At 33.6% G+C, this 22,593-nt stretch overlaps 3 protein-coding genes across 3 annotated transcripts in view; 2 read left to right on the top strand and 1 right to left on the bottom strand.

The window, feature by feature from the left end:
- Window positions 1–5,357, top strand: part of 128up (GTP-binding protein 128up) — a 55,207-nt gene extending 49,850 nt beyond the window's left edge. Inside the window, exons 8-9 of the mRNA XM_089103515.1 lie at window positions 502–624; window positions 5,194–5,357. Coding sequence (XP_088959641.1) covers window positions 502–624; window positions 5,194–5,296 — 226 coding nt within the window. The 3' untranslated portion in view covers window positions 5,297–5,357. The remainder of the gene's footprint in view (window positions 1–501; window positions 625–5,193) is intronic.
- Window positions 5,358–6,902: 1,545 nt separating this feature from the next.
- On the bottom strand, window positions 6,903–9,722 carry LOC148942023 (uncharacterized protein KIAA0930 homolog). The gene has a single exon (XM_089102833.1). The coding sequence runs from the start codon at window positions 9,720–9,722 to the stop codon at window positions 8,529–8,531; it is 1,194 nt and encodes a 397-aa protein (XP_088958959.1). The 3' UTR covers window positions 6,903–8,528.
- Window positions 9,670–22,593, top strand: part of LOC148942022 (neuferricin) — a 57,849-nt gene continuing 44,925 nt past the window's right edge. The window contains exon 1 of the mRNA XM_089102835.1: window positions 9,670–10,141. Coding sequence (XP_088958961.1) covers window positions 9,784–10,141 — 358 coding nt within the window. The 5' untranslated portion in view covers window positions 9,670–9,783. The remainder of the gene's footprint in view (window positions 10,142–22,593) is intronic.

Below are 22,593 nucleotides of genomic sequence, written 5' to 3'. Positions count from 1 at the left end.
CGTTTGTTCTTTTGTTCCCTCCTTCTTGTTTATATGTTTTCTTTTAAACCTTTTAAACAATATTTTTATCTCAATCTTTTTTTTTGGTTTTGTTTTAGTTTTTACCTTTTTAACCTTCTTACATTTGAGGCCTTTTTTTTACTAATGAATGGCTTTGCTTTTCTGGTATTGTTGTTTTTGGTATTGTTTAGCCAGTTTTTTAGTTGTTATGCTATTTTTATGATTTTTTTTATGACTCCGAAATGCGAATCGAGCCTTTGGGGCTCGTATTAGTCATTTTTTGAAATAAATATCTTATCTTACTTCCACTGCGCCAAGCTGCTCTCACAAAATAAATAGACCCCGGGTGGGCTTGAACCACCAACCTTTCGGTTAACAGGCGGCCGCACTAGCCATTTGCACCACTAGGCCAACTGGTTCAATTACCAATGCAATCACACCAGTAGCTGAGTTCACATAATTGACGTGCCTTTTTTAGCTTTGAACCAATTTATATTTTAGTTATACAAAGCCAAAAGGACAACTGCCAGATTATACTTCGCCTGTAGTATTACAAAGTGGACATTGCTCTGTTGAAGATTTCTGCAACAAACTTCACAAATCAATTATTCAGGACTTTAAATAGTAAGTTTTCTATATTTTGGAAAAACCACTATTTATCTATTCAAAGCTTGTTTCAAAAGATATTTTAACTTTTAGGAATGATCATAAACAGTTGCAAAAGGGTATGACTAGGTATTTCCTCAGCCATTCTCCTTCCCCCCTCTTTGGAAGAGTTTGATAAACAATAATAATGATAAAAGCTATAAACGATATTGAAATTCTTAACAAAGTAACGATATAAATTTTAAAGAAAATAAAACTGAAAAAAATCGAATTATTGTGCCATATTGTTCATTTCTTTGGGTTGAATCATAAAATTGCCAAGTTGAAGATAATTCTGTTACATTAAGGAGAAGGGAAACTTCCCCTCCTTGAGATGGTTTTGAAGGACCCATGCTGGAAAAAAATAATGGCGTGGAAACCCACGCTTTTTTTTATTTTGATCCCCTTTGGAAAGCTATCCTGTGCAAAGTTCTTGAAAAAGATGTCTCTGAGGATCAATGAGGGTTATATGAAAATTCAACCTTGGAAAATTTAAGTGACTTTGAATACGTCTATTTCCTTGTTATCGCTGTTGCATATTTTTTAGCCGCATATTTCTTTGTTCTTCACTTTGGTTTTTGAGTAGTTTTAATTCTTGCTGCCGCTTATCTTCAAACCGTATGTTTCTTTGCTCTTCACTTTGGTTTTTGACTCGTTGTAATTGCTGTGGATAGTAGAATTCTGACTGTATATATTTGTTCTTCATTTTTGTTTATCATTACTTTAGACATTTTTCAATACCCTTTACCTTAGCTGCTCGATTGTTCTTGTCACGTTTGATGGTCTACGTTGTTCAATTGTCCTCTAGGCATTATGAAACTACTTAAAACACCTTTTGTGAATAGACTAATTACCCTTGGTATTTTATACTTAGCTATGTTCCTTTTGTAATGTTGCGTGCGTCACAGATATAAAAATGATATTTTCACTCCTGAGGGGGGGGGGAATGATTTAATTTATTCTTTTGAAATTTACTCATAAATATGACGTCAATCATAAGATTTTTCTTGTCAATCATATGTGTATTGTTTAATTTTGCCTACATCATTGACACTGAAAACGACATAACCACTACTGAGGTGTATATGACGTGTTTATGCTTTTCGAATGCAGTAATAAAATTATGTCACTTACATAAATGTTGTTTTCCAAAATTAAGGCTTTTAACAAATTTTCTTAAACTTCTGAACTATATAGATCTTCTTTTTTTAGCCCAGAAAATCCCAGGATTTCAATTTTTCCGAAAAAATATGGAGTTGTTTTCGAAAAATAATAGTACTTCATCTGAAACTATCTAGCATATATTCCTCAACCTTTCTTTGCGCCTACTTTCAAAGCCAATCTTGACCACTGTCTTTACCGAAACTTCCAGCATCCTAATCTTAGTTTTAAGGCTTACTACCAATTTGCTCAAACTTTTTTCAACTGCGAAACAACGTTGCATCCTCATTGGCGTTAATTAACGGGAATTAAGGGGGAGTTTTTTTTTAAATCCAAGGGGGGGTAGGCATTTTTTCAATAAGTACCAAAAGACCGTGGTACCAGGGTTGAGGCATTGAAAGCACCAATGCTGTCCAATCCGGTCAATTCTCTAGTTACCCTACTCTTTATATTTTACCTTACTCTTAATCTTTATATATTTTTAATTTAAGCGATCTAGTCTTCTTTAGATCAATTTTTAAACCTATTCTCTCACCCTGAACGCACAAAAATCACTAGACGTAAAATCGCTTCGCTAAAACTATAAGACACAGCTCTGATTCCACACCAAGCCAATTACTAGCCTAGTCTTGCTCTGTTCCTATACGTTTGTATTGGCAATTCTAGTTCAAAGAAGTTACAATTCTTATCTGAGTTTCAACCAATCAGTGTAAAAAGTGACTTAAAAGGGTCCGTCTTTAAAATCTTATGTTATACATAAAGGGGAAACAAATATTGCAAGTGAGAAACTTAACAAAAATTAGTCAAACTAAAAATTCCTCAAAACATAATTTCAAGTTGTTGAAACTTTTATCTAATTCTTTAACTCTGAAGCTTGGAGTGTTGCCAGATGTCTGGTTTGAAATTGTGTGCCTGTAAAAGTGAAAAATGCGCTGAAAGCACCATTTCCCAAGTGAAATGCGCCAAATGAACGCCCCCCCCCCGCATAAAGAAAATGTGCCAATTTGAAAAATTCAATGCGCAACCGCCTCAAAACAACGCCCGAATGGAGCAAAGGCATCCCATCTGGCAACTCTGGTACATATCACCAGTTGGTGACTGTAGTGCGGCATACTTAGAAATCGATTAAAGCGGAGAAGCGACGTTTCCACTCGAACTTTCTGAGTTCTCTTATTCAGAATGTTCTAGTGCAACATTGATCGAAGTTTCATAAAGGGTCAAAAGCCCAAATTAGTGCCTGGATAAGGATTTTGAAGTTTCTACTTCCATCTTCTTCCTACTTTTAAGACTTGAACGATTCGGTGCAAAGGGAACCAAAAAAAAATCAAAAGTTAATACTGTTAATCTTTAACTAACTTAATTTTTATCATAGCTTTAAAAAGCAATCAAACTCAGTTTAAGTTATATTTCTCTTAGTTTCTAGGCTTTGCAAAGGCGATTTCGAATGTGAGAAGCAAATAATGTATTCATTCGTAAATGAAAAATTATTTAAAATAGGCATTTTTAATGTTTATTACAAGTCATGTAATGCCACGCGCTAATTTTTGCGTGGCACCGAGGAAAACATTTGGCTTGAAAAAACGTTTACATTTTGGCAGTAAACTAAGTTAACAGTTTTATGTATCGAAACTTATTTTTATAATATATATTATGCCTTACAATTAAAAAGGAAGTGGGGGTAGGAGCATAAATTCACTTCCACTGATCCTTGAAATCCATTCCTGTAAGTTTTGTCCCCGCAGCACTTTTCTTTTCCAGTCGTGAAAAGTCAGTGTTCTGGAGATTAATATTTTTGTATTCTAAATGTAATATAAGCTAAACAAACAACACTCGCTCGGCAGCAAGTAAACTTGCAAGGAGTTGAAATAAAAACACCTTCTTTGGCCCTAATTTTTGCTGTGGAAATATTCGTAAAAGTTTTGTATTGTGTTGCTGTAGAATTCTTGCTTAGTAGTTTTTAAACCTTTCTGGAAATGGTGGAAAGACATTTTCTCCTAATTTGCCCAAAATAAAGTTGGGTTTTCTAAAATCTCCCCAAGTATTATGGTCTGTAAATATACGCGAACGCTAAAACGGAATACAAATCGTTAATTTTTGTGGAGATTTTAAAGAACTCAATTTTCTTTTGAGGAAAATATGGAAAACCCGGAATATTGGAAATAATTCGGAAATAGTGGAAATAAAGGTTGAAAGTAAAGGATTTACGCCATGAGATAAAAGAAAGCATTACCTAAGAAAAACTATTTTTTATCTACTTTTTTTGTTGAATTTGAAACATGTAATTTTTGCAGAGACAGTATTTAAACCTTTGAAGTTACCCCCCATGCCCCTTGAATGGAAGTTGTGCACACTGTGAAGGTTGAAGACTTTACTACAGATTGAAGATTTAGATATGTTTATCAGCTACCTGTGACTTAGTCACGATTTTTTTAGTTTATCTAGTTATTGTAAAGTTTTCCATCTAAAAAGCAAGCTCTTATCTTATTGCAGTGCCTTTTTTTTTTTTTTTTTTTTTTTTTTTTTTTTTTTTTGCAAAATTTGCAGTGAAAATTTTTTGGAAGACACTTTTTTTCCGAATGTCTAACAAATTTGAAGTTATCCCTAAGTAACCTCTTAAAGGGTTACGAGCCCACTTTTATTCCTTTAACTATCTCTCCTCCCCCTACCCCCGTGGCAGATGTATATTGGAAGAAAAATTGTTCTGTTCCTTGCTTGGTTTCTTGTTTTTTACTTAAAATACCAACACTTTTTAACATTTTATTTACTTTTGTCTGATTAGACCAAAGATGATCAATTACCAGTTTACGGGTAAAGCTAGGGGAGTTGGTTATTTTGAAGGAGAGGCAGGTTTGATCTAGGGATGAAGTACCACAGGCGAGAAACCGTTGTTGGAAGTATGAATTAGTAGTTTAAAGGATGGCAACTGATAACAAGTTTTACCGAAGATTTAAAAAAAAGAAAAATATTTAAAAAAGACGCATTTATCTCCAAATACATTAAAGTCTGTTGTATCCAATTGAAGTTTCTTCTTCTTCTTCTTTTTAGTTCATTTAACGAATTAGGCGTTTTTGAAGTATTCTTCTTTAACTCTTTCTGTCATTTTTATATTCAGTATTTTAGCGAGTTTTGAAGATTGGACCAATATTCGTGTTGATGCAATGCATCATACCCTAGTTCTGACATCCAGTTTCCACACCATGTTGCATGATGTAAATTTTCACACTTATGAGCGCTTTTTTTTTTTTTTCAATATTTGTATTTTCAGCTTTTATATGGACTTTCTATAGCAGTGTTTATTAAAGCGCTATCTAATTCTGCCTACGATAGACATTATTCACAGCATTTACCTAGCTAAAAGAGCAATTACATTTTAATGTTTTCTTCTAGTGCACTTGTATGGGGCTCATCTGTGAAGCATTTGCCACAAAACGTTGGAAAGGACCATGTTCTTAATGACGAAGATGTTGTTCAAATTGTTAAGAAAGTTTGATACGGACCATGTGTCACTCTGTTTATGACTCCCATGGATTCGAATAAATTTTACTTTATCACCAGTGTTATTTTTGAATTTGAGATTATAATTTAAGGGTTAGGACAACTCACTGAGGCCCTTATGTTTTTTTTTTATTATTGTTATTATTTGTAAATTAACATATACTTGTGGAATTACTGGATAAAAGTGTCTATAGTCTTAGAAAGGCTATAGCGAGGTTCTATCCAGGGAGAGGGGTTACGGTTTTGAAAATCCTTCCCTCCCTAAAATTTGTTTCCGGCTCATAAAACTTAGCAAAAATGTATATAAACAAATTTACTCGACCAAACCTCTGGATGTTCCCCTGGGCTATAACCTTCTAGAATCTTAAGAAAATTTTCATATACAATTGTTTTAGATTGTTCAATTTCTCCCCTTTTCCAAATGACAAGAGAACCAATACTTTTTGTTTATATTTTGTTGGACTCCTAAAATTGCGTTCGTCTTCTCTTTCTCTCTCTTTTTTGTGTTTTTTTTCGTAAAAAGAGGCAAACACAGAGAGCAAGATGTACACAGAAGTAGTCAGGAAGGTTTATACGCACGATACATGTCAGAGATAACTGTTCAAGGTTATTTCTTACTTTAAAAAAAAACTAACTATCTTTAAATAGACTAATTATTTTGAAGCCCTAATTAAGATATAGGTACCCAGAATGGAGAAATAATTAATTTGACAAAAAATGTTACATAACCCCTTCGAATTACTTTTTGAATGCCTGCCCGATATCTAATTCTTTGGCATCTAAAATGCATGGTTGATCAAAAAACATGTGAAAGTGACAAGAGAGCAATCTTTGGCACTGTAAAATTGTATGAATCAAAATTAAAAGTCATATCGCCATTGACAATGCAGAGTTGCCTGATAAAACTAGGAAAATTCCAAACAAGCCTAATTATAATCTACTAAAATACGATTTTAGTTAAAATTCGAATTTTTTTTCGAGTCCACCCAGTGGTATCAGTTCATGAGAATATAAAGCGGCTGTATTTTTAAAATCTACAAAAGGCAGTTTTGTTCTTTTTTAATGAAAGTGGCAAAAAATCCACTTCTCAATCAAAAAAGGTATTTTTCAAAATGTAGGAGAGAGGAAAAAATCTTGGGGGAAAATTCACCCCCCCCCCTTTCCTTCCTCGATTGATGACTCTGAATCCAACCTGAAATTGAAAAAAAAAGAGTAGATGCTTTCCTTTAACTCGTTTTGTTTATTGTAATTTATTGTAATAGTTCGACTTGGTCCTTTGTTAGTTTCCAAAACATAGATTAGTTTGTTTGTTGTTGTTTCTGGTTTTTTAATGTTAGTTAAAAATCCTGCCCAATTGGTGGGCATGCTTCTTTATTGTCGACCCAATATAAAACAAAAGTAAAAAAATAATCATAATTTTTTTTTTTTAGGCTTTCATAATTAGTTCTTTTGTTTCTCTGAGGCACCTTGGATCGTATTGAGTGTATGGATTATATTATTCCCCCTCCCCTGTTCAGTTTCCTGTAGGCTGGTGTTCAATCTTAAAATAGATGTTTAAAAGCCAGCTAATTCTAAAAATTTTATTCAAGCAGAAAAAATAATTGAAATAACACTCAAGAAGACTCAGTTGTCTCTTGCTTCCACATCTTCTGTCAAAACACAGTTTCTTCATGAAAAGCATTTATTTTCCATTTTTCTTCGTTTTATAGAGGAATACACTGTCGATGTTTGGATATCCAAATAAAGAGACCAAAATTATGGCTACTATTGAAAACTTCCTGCCGTCTTTGTGTTTATTTTCATTTGGGGGGTTTTCACTTTTCTCGAGGGCCGTATCCAGGATTTTTTCAGGAGAGGGGGGATTACAAAAAAGAAAAAAACTTATGAAATTGTTTTTTTTAATGCGTTTTGTTATGTTTTTACGAGTCGGAAAAACATTACGGGGGTGTTCAAACCCTCCCCATGAATACGGCCTTGCTTTACCCCATCGTTCCTTTTTTTGAGTTAATAGGAGATAATTCGTTGAAACTAAAAAAAAAAATAACAGGAGGTAGTTTACGAAATTGTGAGCAATCAGTTGTGAGATTGTGAACAATCCGTATACTGGTTTTCAAACAGAATGAGCCACTAATTGTATTTTTAAAAAATATTACAATTTTAAGCTATTGTTTCATGGTTCTTTTATGAAAATATATATTATGGTTTCAAATTCAATTTTGGTAATAGCTTGTAACTAATTGGATTCTTTTTCTCCTAGACGTTTGATCTACACAATTGCTTTTGTCTTGCGATAGTTCTTGGTGAGAAACGGAATCGGCATTTGGTGCTAAAGTTGTCCTACAATTAAATTAAAGTGCGTCTAACTGTATAAAATTAAGTTTGAAAAGGGGCAAAATGGTGGCAACTATAACTAGTTTTGACCGAAGAAGCCAGCAATAAATAGCAGCGAAAACACCAATAGATAAAAATTGTATGATTAAGCACCCTTAATGAATGTATAGTAATTAATGAACTGGTAAAAATTTGATATCAAATAAGACACGTTTAGTCCCTTAGTTGGGGGAAAAGAGAATAAAGCAGGAAATCAAAAAACTTCAGGCTCTAATCTAGATTAAAAGTAAAAAAGTATTTTAGAAATGTATTTTCTATAACGTTTGATCGTACTTTTTTTGCTTTTCCCGAATTTAGTTCGTATTTTGTTGAATTTAGATCGTATATCACTCCGTCCTGTGGGTTTACACGATACCGTATCCCTAAATCTGAACTTGTCTTTCGGATTAAATATCTCCTCAAATATAAGATGTGTTGCACCTTCGTAATGAAAATTTCTTGCCAAATACAAAGTGTGTTTACAATTGGTTCATAGTAAAATTTTTTGATTGTTTAAAACATTGTTTCAGAAAATCTTTGATGAATTTCGAGTTCAAAAGGCAAAATAAATTAAAAGAAAAATTAAACTTCCTCCTTTAAGAAACAACTAGGGACCTCCCTTTGATTTAATATATCGCTACGAAATACAATTTATGCTTGTAAACAATTTTCTTCTGCGAAATAGTAGAAAGTTGTTAATGATAATTAGTGGGGTGAAAAAGAACTTGAGATAAATTTTCTTTTGTTCCTTGAGCTTCATGCTCTCCAAACAAGGTCGAGACAGAACCACTGGTAAAAAGAGATTTGATTTTCTGCTTTGAAAGGCTTTTGCAACACTTATAAAAAAGCAGTAAAACCTAAAAGCTAAGAACAGGGTTGGTCCTGTTCTCAAGTAAATTATAAATAATTGAATACCAAGGTAAAGAAACACAGGTAACTAATGAATTCATAATCCAAGATTCGGAACGTCTTGACTCTTTCCAAAAATGAAAAGTCTGTAAACATCCTTTTGTAGACCATAGAGTACTCTCATCTATCTCATCTACTGCTAATTCACATGTCTCAATCTCGCATATTTGACTTTTGGAAGCTCGATTCGGCTTTTTCCTCTGTACCGCTGGGGTTGTAATGTAATTTAAACTAACATTTAGATTGGGATCACTCACACGTCTTTGCCATAATGCATTAATGGCTTCTTCACATTCATCATCTGTGTCACTGGCTGAAAATTCTGGTTCTGATATAGGGCTTTCGAGGTCAGTATATCGTTGCTTAACTTTTGTAATTGCTACTTCAACATAACCCTTTTTACTCGCTGATCGAATTCTTGCAAAGTCCATTTTTATACCGTTAGTTCTAGAATATTTTCCAGAGAAGCGTAATTTGGGCCCATTTTTTCCTCTGTAAGCTTGCTTTAAAATATGATAGGGCACTGTTGCAAAGAATAATACACCTTGAATGGCTTCAGCATCTCTTGCAACTAATTCAACACATAAAAATTCCCCGTCGCGTAATATTATATTTTCATAAATGTCGTCAAAATTATCAACGCTAAAACATATATCTGGAAAACTGATATCTTCTGTATCACTTTTTGAATCCATACGTCTTCGACTTGGTAATGCAAAGACTTTCTGTGTATGCTTTTTTAAAACTTGAAAATCTTTAAGGCTAGTTCTTGAGCAAACTGCGACGGTTAGCTCATATCTTAAGCTATGTATAATGAGGTTTAGATATACAGTTTCATCCCACGCTATATCAGGATTGCCAATAGGTAGTTTTTTACTATCTCTCCGATAGACTTCCAACTCGGTGTGAAATTTAGGAGACTCACAAGTGGACCCACGGATATGTTTCTTTCTAACAAAAAATAACAAGTCGTCGGAATCCACAGATGCTTGCGCATCGAAAAGAAAACGATTGACAAATAACTCAGTCCAATTTGAAGTACTATAAGTAACAGCACTATTTGTGTCGAATTCTGGATTGCACCTGTCTCTTCGTCTATAAAATTTTATTTCCTCTTTAAAACCTTCAAATCCATCAGTCATTGTTTTCACTTCCAAGATTATCGATCCGATAATTTATTGATTTCAGTTTCAGAGAATAAAAATGGCTCCAAATTTAAAATTTGCGTTTGCTGCACTACTAATTTCAATTAGTGCTTGTTATTTTTTGGATTCATCACTTAAACCAAAATTAAAACAGTCACTTTTCTATTTACATAACCAGTGTCTGAAGCATGACTGGTGTAAAAGCACTTTCTCTTACATCCATGGGACTCCTTCTGAAGCAGCAGGTGGGAAGAGTATTGATCCATTAGTGGAAAGGATTTTCACTGCTGAGGAATTGTCAAAGTTCACTGGAGATGAAGGAGAAGAGGTCTATATTGCTCTTTTAGGAAAGGTTTTTAATGTCACAAGAGGAGCTCAGCATTATGGACCTGGTGGTGGATACCATTTTTTTGCAGGTAAGACAAAATTAGACTGGTCTAGTTTGTAGGCAAGAGCAGATTAGGTCACACATGGGGGTAAATTTTTGACAGTTCATATTATTGACTTACAAATAAAGTGAACATGCTACTTGATGCCTCTTTTATGCTCTTTACAAATAGCCTAGGCTATATTTTATTCATTTATTTATTTTGTCCTATAAAGGAGAAGCCATAGGCTTGTCACTTAACAAACACAAAAAATGACAGCTTAAACAGTAGGTAACACTGCAAAAAAAAAAAAAATTCATCAGTGAAAAAACAACTATTAGGCCTATATTACAGAAACTGTTTTTCATAGAACTCAGCTTCAACAAGAGCACTCTTAAATGATTGCACTGTTTGAGTTGAAACTATTGTATTGGGTAAACTATTCCAAAGTTTTGTTGTACGGTTAACAAAGCTACATTGACCTATTTTCTTGTGCACTTGTGGCTGGTACAGTTTATACAAGTTTTGTCAAGTGGCTGAGAAATGACTAAGTTTGAAGAAATCTGCCTAGTCCAGATTAACAACACCCTTCATAATACAGAATGTATTGATCAGGTCAATGCTATCCTGTTGAAACTCCAGATAAGGAAGTTCCAAACACTCCAGTCAATGCTGATATGGTTAAGCAGTGTTCACAAGTGTGTCCAGCTAGAATCCCATGTCTAGACACATGTCTAGCCAGAATCCAATGTCTAGGCAATGACCAATCACAAGTTAAACTAGACATGCTAGACAAGGCGCTTGGCTAGACATTGAGTTCTAGCCTCTAGCACTCAATGTCTGGGATTTTTGATTGCAGCCAATCAGAATGTGTCAAGATACACCATTTTCATCATTTTTGTTTACATTTGTAAACTGAAATATAATTTTTGTTTTCTCATTGATTGTTTTTTTCATTTTCAGGCAAATATACAACACCAGACATAATAATGAAGCACACTAAGGCAATTGTTTTGCTTATCTCATCCATTAGCTTGTGACAGTAAAAATAGGGATTATAATATTTGAAAGTTTTGTCTGCATAAGCTCTGTTGATTGGCTAGAAATGACAATTTGAAGCTAAATTTGTAGTTTTAGCTAAGTATTGAATTTTACATGTGAACGGTCATTGCCTAGACATTGGATTCTGGCTAGACATGGGTTTCTAGCTAGACATGCTTGTGAATGCTGCTTTAATGGCACAAACTTTGATGCCTGATGTTGAACTTTTTCAATTTGCTGCAAGTCAAATTTCCATGTAGGATACCACACAGAGGAACAGTATTCTACCACCAGGTATACTATTGTCTTGTATAGTGTCATAAAAGTGTGAAGGTTAAATTTCATGAAACTTCTCTTAATCCGAAGCAGGCTGTAATTAGCATTTCGCAAAATTATTGACACATGCTTGTGAAACTTCAACTGGTGATCAAAGTGAACACTTAAATCCCTTACTGAATCCGCAGATGAAACAGGTGTAACACCAAGAAAATAATGGTAATTCAAGCTTTTTGGAAAGTAATAGAGTACAAAACATTTTTGATGGTTTACAAACATGGAGTCCAATTTACACCAATCATTTAGGGCATTTAGATCCTCTTGAATAAGGGTGATGTCTAATGGGGAGTTAACACTTTTATACAGTTTTATATCATCTACAAACAGCTTGACAGTGGAGTGACAAAATACTTCAGGCAAATCATTGACAAACAAACAAAATAACACTGGGCCCAAATAACTGGTTTGTGGCACACCACTCAAAATTGGACTCTCACTTGAAAGTGCACTACCAACTATAACTTGCTGCAAACAGCCTGATAAATAATCTGTAGTCCATGTTAAAGTTCTACTGCCTAGCTTATACTTTTCCCATTTTTCAAACAACAAACTAACTGAAATTTTGTCAAATGCTTTACTGAAGTCAATGTACAAGCAATCAAACTTCAAACTAAAATCAGCCATATTTTGGAAATCTTTTACAACTTCTAGCAACTGCATATTACATGACCTGTTTTTTCTAAAACCATGTTGTGACGGATGCCATAATTTATTTTGGTTGAAGTAATCCTGTATCTGATATACAATAATATTTTCAAGAACTCTAAAAAAAATTGAAGTGTTTAAAATTGGACAATAATTTACAAATTGGGGTTTAGATCCTCCTTTATGGAGTGGCTTTACAACCGCTTTTTTTTCATGCTGTGGGGCATTTACCACTCAATAGACAATGGCTAAACAAAAACGCAAGAGATTCAGCTAAACACGTGGTTGTCTTTCTGAAGAAAAGCATTAGAAATACCATTATAATAATCATTTTTGTTGGAAATGAATTTTACCCTCACCCCTATATATACCAGTTCAGGGTATGTGTTTGCACATTAGGGGGGGGGATAAAGTTTAAACTTACCCTCTCATTTGCATCAGAAATAAACTTTACCCCCACCCCCCTAATGTGCAAATATGTACCCTGGATTGGTATATATAGGGGTGGGGCTAAAATTCATTTCTGACAAAAATGATTGTTATATTTGGAAAGAGCATAAAAAAGGCATCAAATTGTGTGTTCATTTTATTTGTAAGTCAATAATATGAACTACACAAAATTTACCCACATGGGTTGCTCATTCCCAAGAATATGTAAATTTTAAGATTTTTCAATTTCTACCCTAGCTAGAAAATGAACATGCCATTCAATGTTCCTTTTTATGCTCTTTCCAAGTAGGCTAGCCTAGGCTATATTGCTTCCTATCATTGAAAATTCCAATTGAGCATTAAAATTGACACCTTGTTCTAATTCTTTTACCTTAAATTGCACTTAGTAGCAATAGGATAAATCTTGTACCCACTAGTATCAGTGATGGAGGTGAGCTGACTCATCTGTCATATCCCAAATGGTGCACCATGGTTTGTTGAGCTACTCCCTCTACACTAAAAGTTTTAATGTCAGTTTATTCAGTCTATAGCTTATCAGACAGGCATCAAATAATTTGAAAAAAAACATTTGCCAGTAAAGGTTAAAAATCTATGCAACCATTCATTTCAGTGACCAATATTTAGTTAATATTTCACAGTCATATATTCAACATGTATTGATTTATTATAATCAAAGTCTGATTAATTTAACAATTTATAAGTTATAAAATTCCTCCATTTTATTAAATGTTTTCAGAAGTTTAGAATGTTATCAGTTTAGTATTCTCACTCTCTGGAAGAAAACATTATAAAATTCTGAAAACGGCTTTAAAAAAATTCTAAAATACATACTTGTATCATTACTTAAGACATACCAAAGAACTTTGTGCGCCCCCCCCGTAATGGACAAATATACAGTCCATATTATATATATATATATATATATATATATATATATATATATATATATATATATTATATATATATATATATATATATATATATATATATATATATATATATATATATATATATATATATATATATATATATATATATATATATAGTTATTGCTAAAACTATTATATATGGGCTCTATAATATTTTTTTTTCTCCAAATTATTGGAGAAAAAAAAGCTTTATCCCCCCCCCCCAAAAAAAAACAGCCCAATATAATCAGTTTTTTTTTTTATTCACTTTCATGTATACTCAGTGAATTTTCTATAGGCTGCTTCTTTTTCTAATATTAATTTAACAGCAACAAGTAGAATGAAAAAAGGTCAGCCTATAGTTAATGTGTTGAGCACATGTAATTTGGGCTATATATTTGTCCATTTTGGGTGGAGGGTAAGGTTTATTGGTTGGCCTTAAGGAATAATGTAAGTAAGTATTATATAATTTTTAAAAGTATTTTTCAAAATTAATGGTGTTTCCTTCTTGAGATTTGGATGCTAAACTGATACCTTGTACTATTTCATAATAAAATTTTCCTCTGCTGTCATAATTGCATTCCCTCATTATAAGGCCAGGTGGAGCCCTAGCCTGTATAGAAATTTACTGAATTTCCTTTCCAAAAAGATAAATACCGAAATAAGTTCTGACATGATGTATACTGAAATCTTGGCTGTTAAAGACAGTGGTTTCACTGACTCTTGCCATGATTTTATGGATGGCGCCACAATTTTCCATTTGGTTAAATAAAGAACATGAAAATACTGACATGATACCTACTAAAATTTCAATCTAGTTCAGTAAATGCAGCAGTTTGACCAACTCATACCCTATTTTTATGGAGGGTGTCACGATTTTTCATTTGGTTAAATAAAGACCATGAAAATAATGACATGACAGTAATTACAGTTCAAATGACATGACATGATCACAGTCAGTAATTATAGCAGTTTTGCTGACTGTAAAAAAATAGAAGAAAGTCTCATTTTGTAGCACCTAGTACCAGTTACTTCCAAGGCAGTAAGATTACAGTCAAGTATGGAAAAAGTTTCAAAGCTGCCAGTAGCAGAATTCAACATAATTCCAAAAGCAGCCAAATCTGCCAACAAATTTCACTTGTCCATGAAAACTGCCAAGTAGTATTGCTACTATGCTACCCCACTTTTTCCACAGCAGATTGCAGTCATGTTTTACAACAGGTTAGGCAGTTGGTAGACTATGAGCTGTGGGTGGTAAAAGAGCAATGTCCTTCAAAGGAACCCACATAAAGAGATTGGTGAAAAGAATTAGATTTCAAACAAACACACTTAGAAACAATAGGAAAATCTGCAAAAAATAATCTGTATGTAGTTCTCACTAATAATTTTAAAATCACAAATTTCTTAAACTCTGGTAAGGATAAAATCCCAGTTACTCGCCAAAGAGGGGTTTATGAAATACCATGTGACTGTGACAATTATTATGCTGACAGAACTCATCAGAATCTAGAAAAACCCCTACACCAGCATAAAGAAGAGATAGACAAAGTGGTGGCTGGTGTTTACCCCCCCCCCCGGCGATTAACCCCGGAAAATACCCCCCCTAGAAAATAGAGGCTTTCCAAATTTGAGAATTTTATTTGAGTTTCGTTTTTTTAATTTCTGTAAGGGGATTTTGGTACTTGTGTATTATGTGCCAGGCACTCAAGTTTACACTGTGTAAAATTCGAAACAAACCGTTTTTGTTTTTTTTAGTTTATTTGTTACTTTAGAAATAAATTGGGGCTATAGATTTGCCCATTAGGGGGGAGGGGGGGGGTGAAGTATAGCGGGTCTGCATGCAAAATGTGCTTGGTACAATTATTCTGCATATTAGATAGATAGATAAATAAGAGTATTTTAAAGCCAAATATACGGCCATGAACACAGTAAAATAACATAAATGAAAGGCATAAATAATATAAACTTTGATCAGCAATCATCATAAAACACTTAAATGAAACACTACATTAACCTAATTATAGTATTTAATACTTGGAAAAACGGTCATTGGGAAAAAAAATTTAACACTTGGAAAAACACTTAGATGAAACATTACATTTACTTTATACTGTTTTTTTTTTTTTTTTTTTTTTTTAGTTAACAAAATTTACAGATACCTCGCTATTCTTCTGTAATTTTTTAGTGGCCATATACCTAGAAAGAATTGTTTTCTGACTTCATACTGTCCAAATACTTTCCCCCCAGGGAAAATACCCCCCCCCACGGAAAAGAAGGTTTTTCAAATTTGAGAATTTTATTTGAGTTTTATTTTTTTAATTTCCGTTGGGGAAAGGAGTTTTAGTACTTGTGTGTTATGGGCAACTCACTCAAGTTTACAATGTGTAAAACTCAAGAACAAAACCAGTTTGTTTGTTAGTTTTTTTTCAGCTTAGCGCAAGACAAGACAAAGAAAAGTGACAGAATATATGGGAAATACATAACTTGGGCTATATATTTGCACATAAGGGGGGGGGGGGGAGGTAAAGTATTTGGATAGTTTGAAGTCAGAAAACAATTCTTACTTCATAATGTGCAGAGTAATTGTACCTACTTTACCCCCCCCCCCTCATGTGCAAATATATAGCCCCAATTTATTTTTAAAATAACGAAGAAACCAGTTTGTTCTCGAGTTTTACACATCGTAATCTTGAGTCAGTGGCATATAACACACAAGTATCGTCTTTTTTTTCATGGAGCGAGAACTTTAACGTAAAGAGTGAGGTCTTGAGGAGGAGGCAACCCTTTTCATATAGGTAATAATTTCAGTTCGTTTTAAGGTTTGATGTTGCTGCTCACTTTCAGTTGAAAAGCTTTTTTTTTTATTTAATTACTTACAGATAGTATTTGTTAATGGGAAAAAAAAGTTTTTTAAAGAAAAGTAAAGAGCCTCATTAAACCAAAAATGAGCAGAAATAAAGTCAAATAATCTTAAAAGTAAAAATTATGGAGTATAATATAAAAAAAAATTAAAAATATAAAAAAAAATTTTATATGAAAACGACTATGTCAATAAAGAATGAACGGAAATTAATATGAAAAGCTTTTTCCACAAAACAAGTTTGTCAAAGAATAGTAAAGAGCCTCGTTAAGCCAAAAATGAGTAGATAATATTAAAATTATTTTCCAAGCGTGAAACTACCACAAATCACAATAAATAAATGAATTGAACCCAAAACGAACAGAAATTTCAATAAATAACATATTCAAACTCAAAATAGCAACAATTAGCATGAGTAGGGCTGACAACCCTCAAACCTCAAGACCAGAACATAATTTGCACCTTACTGAAAACAAAATGCATTTTAAGTGTTTTCACTTTTTTTACTTTAGCAAATAAAGAAGTATTAAAACTATAAGGAATAGATATCAGAATATGTATATCAAACTAACAATACACGGTTATTTATTTGTTTTTTATGTAAAGTGGAAATTATTTTCTGGTCTAAAGAAGACACGGGTGTTGTCAGCCATACTCCTTTTACTTTTTGCTCGTTTTGAGTTTGACTAGGCTAACTATTGTAACTTCAGATAGTTTTGGGTTTCATTTATTTGTTAATGGTGATTTGTGGTAGTTTTACATTTAGAAGATAAGAAAAACAAACTCGTAGAATTTGACAATGCTTTCGTCCATAAAAACTTAAACAGTTTAGAATTTGTTGGTTCCCAAAGCCGACTATCCTTTCAAAGGATAGCCAGACCTTCTTAAACTTTTTGGTGCCATATGTTTTTGCTTAATTTTGATGATTGTTCGCCTATATTTTTTTCTTCAATTTTTTTTTTTTAATTTGGCACCCGCTACTGCCAAAAATTGCAGAAGTTCATATGGAAGTCTTTTTCAACACAAATGGATTTGTGTTATTTTTTCAGAAGTATCTTAAGTTTTTAAGATACTTTTGATGTGCAAATTCCTCTTTTTCCAGTTCCTGAGCACTTTTTAACAAAACTAAAAAAAACTCAAATAAAAGTTTCAAGTTTAGAAACCTTATTTTCCACAGAGGGGAGGGTATTTTTCGCGAGTGTATTTTCCAAGGAGAGGGTATTTTCCGCGGGGTTACTTTCCGTGGAGGGTATTTTTCGTGGGGGGGGGGGATTTTCCAGTGGGTTAACCCCCCCCCCCCCCCCCCTATTCATTTATGTTATTTTACTGTGTTCATGGCCGTATTTGGCTTTAAAATAAACTTATTTATCTATCTGTCTAATTTGCAGAATAATTGTACCAAACACATTTTTCATGTAGACCCGCTATACTTTACCCCCTCCCCCCTAACGTGCAAACCTATAGCCCAAATTTATATCTAAAGTAACAAAGAAACTAACAAAAAACCGATGTGTTCTCGAATTTTACACAGCGTAAACTTGAGTGAATGGCGCATAATACACAAGTTCCAAAATTCCTCCCCCCTACGGAAATAAAAAAAAATAAAATTCAAATAAAATTTCCAAAGTTGGAAAGCCTTATTTTCCACGGGGGTTATTTTCTGGGGGGTATTTTCTGGGGGGGGGTAAACGCCTAGAACCAGACAAAGCATTAATTTCTAATAGTTCTAATAATTCTTTTGATTCTGCCTTAGGTAGTTATATCTTTGATAACCCCACCCACACAGTAATTTTTGAAAAATCTTGTCTCATTAGTAAAGATTTGGGCATAAAACAGGTGGCTCAGTAGTAAATTGAAATTAGACTCAAAATGGATAATAATATTTCTTTAAATAGAGACTCTGGAGAATATTCAATAATTCTTTATACACAAATTTAGTTAAAAATGATCTAACACAATATTTTACTAAACCAATAGAGCAAGGACTTTAAGGCTTGCTGCCATAAAAGCAAGATTAGCTTTGAAAGCTTGTATTTAATTATTTTATTTCGTTTGAATGAATTTTATCATCTCACGTCACTTTATTTATCAGTCCTGGTTGAACTTTGTTGAAGTAATGATGCTAGGGCTGTTTTAAAATAAAAAAAAAATCGTTTTTAGTTTTTAAGTCGCATTTTAATGTGAGTTATATATATATATATTTTTGTTGGTGTTGTGCTGAGGGCAGCCCTTGGACATAGGGCCGAAATAATCACTGAATTGAATTCCACTGTCTGGCAAAAATTTTCCCTATTGTTTCTAAGTGTATTTGTTTTTTATGGAAAGGCAATGTGGTCTTCGTTGCTACTTGCGGAATTAGACTTGTCAGGTTTGAGATTGAATCAAATAAAAATAAAGTGTTGGGATGCATGAAAATACTCAACAAAGACTATCATAAACAAATCAATGCTGTTTTTGACAAAAAGAACAAGCCTAAGTTGATTTTAGCTGCCAAGCAGGTTGTTTCCAACCTATTTGCCACATAAGCAACCAAAAGAATCAAATTAACTGTGCATTACTGCTGAAAAAATTCTAGAAGTCTTAGAAAAGGAAGGTGTAAGCAAAGAGGTGCTTATGATTCACAGCCATGACTATACAGGCAATGTGTCTGGTATTCAACATGCTGTTCAGGAACACATATCAGCTAAACTAGAAGGCAAGTACAATAAATTCAGTGCATGGCTCATTGGGAGAACCTTTTGGAATTTGCTTGCAACAACATCCCCATAGTCTAAAAAATGTTTGAAATCTTAGGAAGCTTACGTCTTCTCTACAGGTGGATTGAAACAAATTATTGCTTAAAAACGAGCAGTTGAGAGTGCTGAATCAGCACTGAAGCTTAAGGATCTGTCAATGACAAGATGGACATCCAAGTCAGAGAGTTTGACAGCTTCATGGACCAGCTTTGACATCCAAGACTGATCAGATAGAGGGAAATCTAGGCATCAAAAGCAGTAGTGGGAAATCTTGATTCAATAGCCAAAGAGAAGTTCCAAATTCAACAATTTCCTAGTCATCTACCTGCTCATGATTCATAGGCAATTTGTAATTCTTGAGCTGACCCGCTGGATGACTGGAAATTTGTCTATGCTAAGGAACTCTGTGGTACCATCAGAGCCCTAGTGAATGGCCTGGACAATGGAATCCATAATAACTCCTCTTTTCTGGAGCCAGCATACCAAATTCAAAACGGAAGACGGCTATGAAACCCTCTCCGAAGTCATTGCTTCTGGGTAACGACCTAGACCCCACGGAAATGTAGGGGAGGGTGGGACAAATGTATTTTTTAAATCTTGGGGAGGGGGCCAAATCATTTTTAACAGTTTTTTTATGAAAATACCAAAAACGAGTATTTTTCACTGAAGAAGTGAAAAATTTTAAAATTAAAAATAATTTTCACCACAAAGAAGTACTTTTCAATTTCTAGGAGGGGGGGAGCTGCCCCCTCCTAAATAGTGCCACTGCCTGTAAGATTTATTTTTATTTTTGTTTATTTGTGATATTTGTATATTTAGTAATAATTTATATTTTAACTCTATATTGATTGTTTCAGTTTAATTTTATATATTAATAGTCATTTCTATTTGTTTTAAGTGTGACTTGTTATAGACCAACGACTCTATTTCTGTTGAGTTTAGATTTTGACCCGATGATGGGTCACAGTTGGCAATCCGAATTATAAATGAGAGAAAAAAGCAATTGTATGGATGCTTTATTTTTGATGCTACAGAACTTAAAAAGAACAATAGTATTAAAGATGTTTAAGTAATGGTTCCCTTATTATTCTACAATGATTAATCCAGCAAACTCACTGCTTGAATCAGGGGCAGTCCTAAGTAATTTCTGGTAGGTCTGGGTTCTGAAAGGTCATGGAACTGAATCTTTAGGGTTTAATTTTGTAGTTTATCAAGAGGGTAGGAAATCCTTGGGCTGTTTTGGTCTTGATAGGATGCCTCCTACCATATATTTTTATATAAAAATCATATATTTATATATATATATATATATATATATATATATATATATATATATATATATATATATATATATATATGTATATATATATATAGTAGTGATGATGATGATGATATATATATATATATATATATATATATATATATGTATATATGTATATATATATATATATATATATATATATATATATATATATATATATATATATATATATATATATATATATATATATATATATATATATATATATATTATCATCCGTATGTTTTGAAGAGAAAGGAAGATTCATTAGGAAGTTGGCTTTTAATCCCCCATAGGCTAGCCAAGCCTATCAAACAGACTAGTAAACAAAATTTGTTGACGACTTCTGTGGTGAACGAAGTTTTCGTTATGAAGAAAGTCAGTCTATATGGAATGGTTTGAATTTTTTAGATAACTTGAGTGTGGTGGCTATAAGACACAAGTACCTTTATTTGTTCTTTATTTTGACTGTAAGGCTGTGTGATTGAACTATTTGTACTATTTCATTTGGATTGAATTATTTCATTTGGATAATTAGAAGAGCTGACTTTATTGGAAAGTGGGGGGACTTAAAAAAGCCCCCTTGCGGGTAAGTCTTTGTTTTGCGACTTTACATTGAGATTTGATTACGCTTGTAACTAGAATGGCTGAAAGAGATAACTTCATTTTGAATCCGTTACTGAATTGTGTTACGACAGTACTTACAGATGGAATAAAATTGGTCTGTATCGTAAAAGCGTGTGTTGCTTTCTATGCACATGAAGATGTTATAAAGGCAAAGCGAATCCTTCATAGGGCCTACTGAGTTGAATATTACGAATCGTCTTGTGACCTACTCTAAAGATGAAGACAATATCATTGAAATGTGCAAACTTCTAGTTGCAGCTGCGAAAAATAATGTGAGCATGCCAAAAGTTGTCATCTTTAACCCCTGCTCGGTTCCGGTTATCGGAGATGCGGTGAATGCAACAGTTACTGCCAAAGTAAATGAACTCTCTCGGAAGCTTGATAGTTTTTTAGCAACCCAGTCCGCTTCAGCCGTCAGTATTTTCACAAGCAGTCGTAGTGAACCTGAAACGTCCAAGCCAAAAGATCCTTCCTATTCTTTTGTCTTGAAAAATCCCCCCAAGAAACTCAATGGCCCAAATGACCGGAAAGCTTTCATAGACAGTTTCTGTGAAAATGCAAATGATATTGGCGAACTTCGTAAAGCTACAAATGAATGGAAACTTGGGGTCAGGTCAAAAGCTGCAGCAGTAAAGACCGTTGATAAAGCGGAATTTTACGAGCCTGACCTCAGTATAGCTGTTCGAGAACCCCAGCACATACCTCTAATACGAGATTTCGCTGAGAATATAAACTGTGAAGGAATAAAAAGTCTGATCTCAAATAGAGCGAAGACAGAGTAATGCAGACAATCCACTTTTTACAAATTGTATTTTGACAATATCAGCAAGCTCCAACAATTTCTTAGTACTTTGGTAATTAGCGCCTACGAGCGTCTACCTGCTGATTCATCTAAGTTCTTGCCAACACGATACTAAAACTCCCACAAAATCAGTCACCTTGCTTCCCTGTTTATAGCTGAACCATTATGCTCTAGATTTGCCTCAAATGAACATAATTCTACGCAAGATAGCCATGCAGACAGCCGACATTCTGCGTTGAATACAGAATTGGCTTTCATACGTGTTAGAGTGTAAAATGTTCCTCAAACCGTAATTCACAGAAGAAATGGATTCTGAAGCTTTTACAGTTAAATGTTTATCGCAGAGCATTCATGCCTCGTTTGAGAACAAAATTCCAATCTCAGATGTTGATGTAAGCAAAATGAAGTTGTCTGTTTACAAGAATATTTTTTCACAAGCCGCAGTAAAGGCATTCTGAGTTTTAATAGTGTAGCATCAGTTTATTCTGTTTCAGCGAAGCATCTAAGGGGAAAAGAGCGACCCACCGATGGTATTGCCATTTTCGTTCGTTCGACTCTAAGATCTAGTGTATTTAAAGTCAATGATAATTTTCTAGCGATTAGTGTTGAGGGCTGTCTTTTTATTAATGTATATTTGCATAAAAATTACCACGATGAGTATTCGGAGCGCGCTTATATTTTCTTTAGTGATAAACTCGGCCAGTGTATTAACCGTATTAGATCCTTAAGCCTTCAGGGTATATTACCTGGCGACTTCAATTCCAATTTTACCAAGCTGTTCTTTTCTAGACGCTTT

The sequence above is a fragment of the Artemia sp. Qi Xiang Cuo genome, chromosome 17 (assembly GCF_049724085.1).
Source record: "Artemia sp. Qi Xiang Cuo chromosome 17, ASM4972408v1, whole genome shotgun sequence".
In the NCBI taxonomy this organism is placed as follows: domain Eukaryota; kingdom Metazoa; phylum Arthropoda; class Branchiopoda; order Anostraca; family Artemiidae; genus Artemia; species Artemia sp. Qi Xiang Cuo.
Note: the sequence above shows the minus strand (reverse complement) of the source record. Positions and strands in the feature narration are given on the sequence as shown.

Excerpts from the sequence above, each read along its gene's own strand:
- LOC148942023 (XM_089102833.1), bottom strand. The coding sequence starts at position 9,722 with ATGACTGATGGATTTGAAGGTTTTAAAGAGGAAATAAAATTTTATAGA.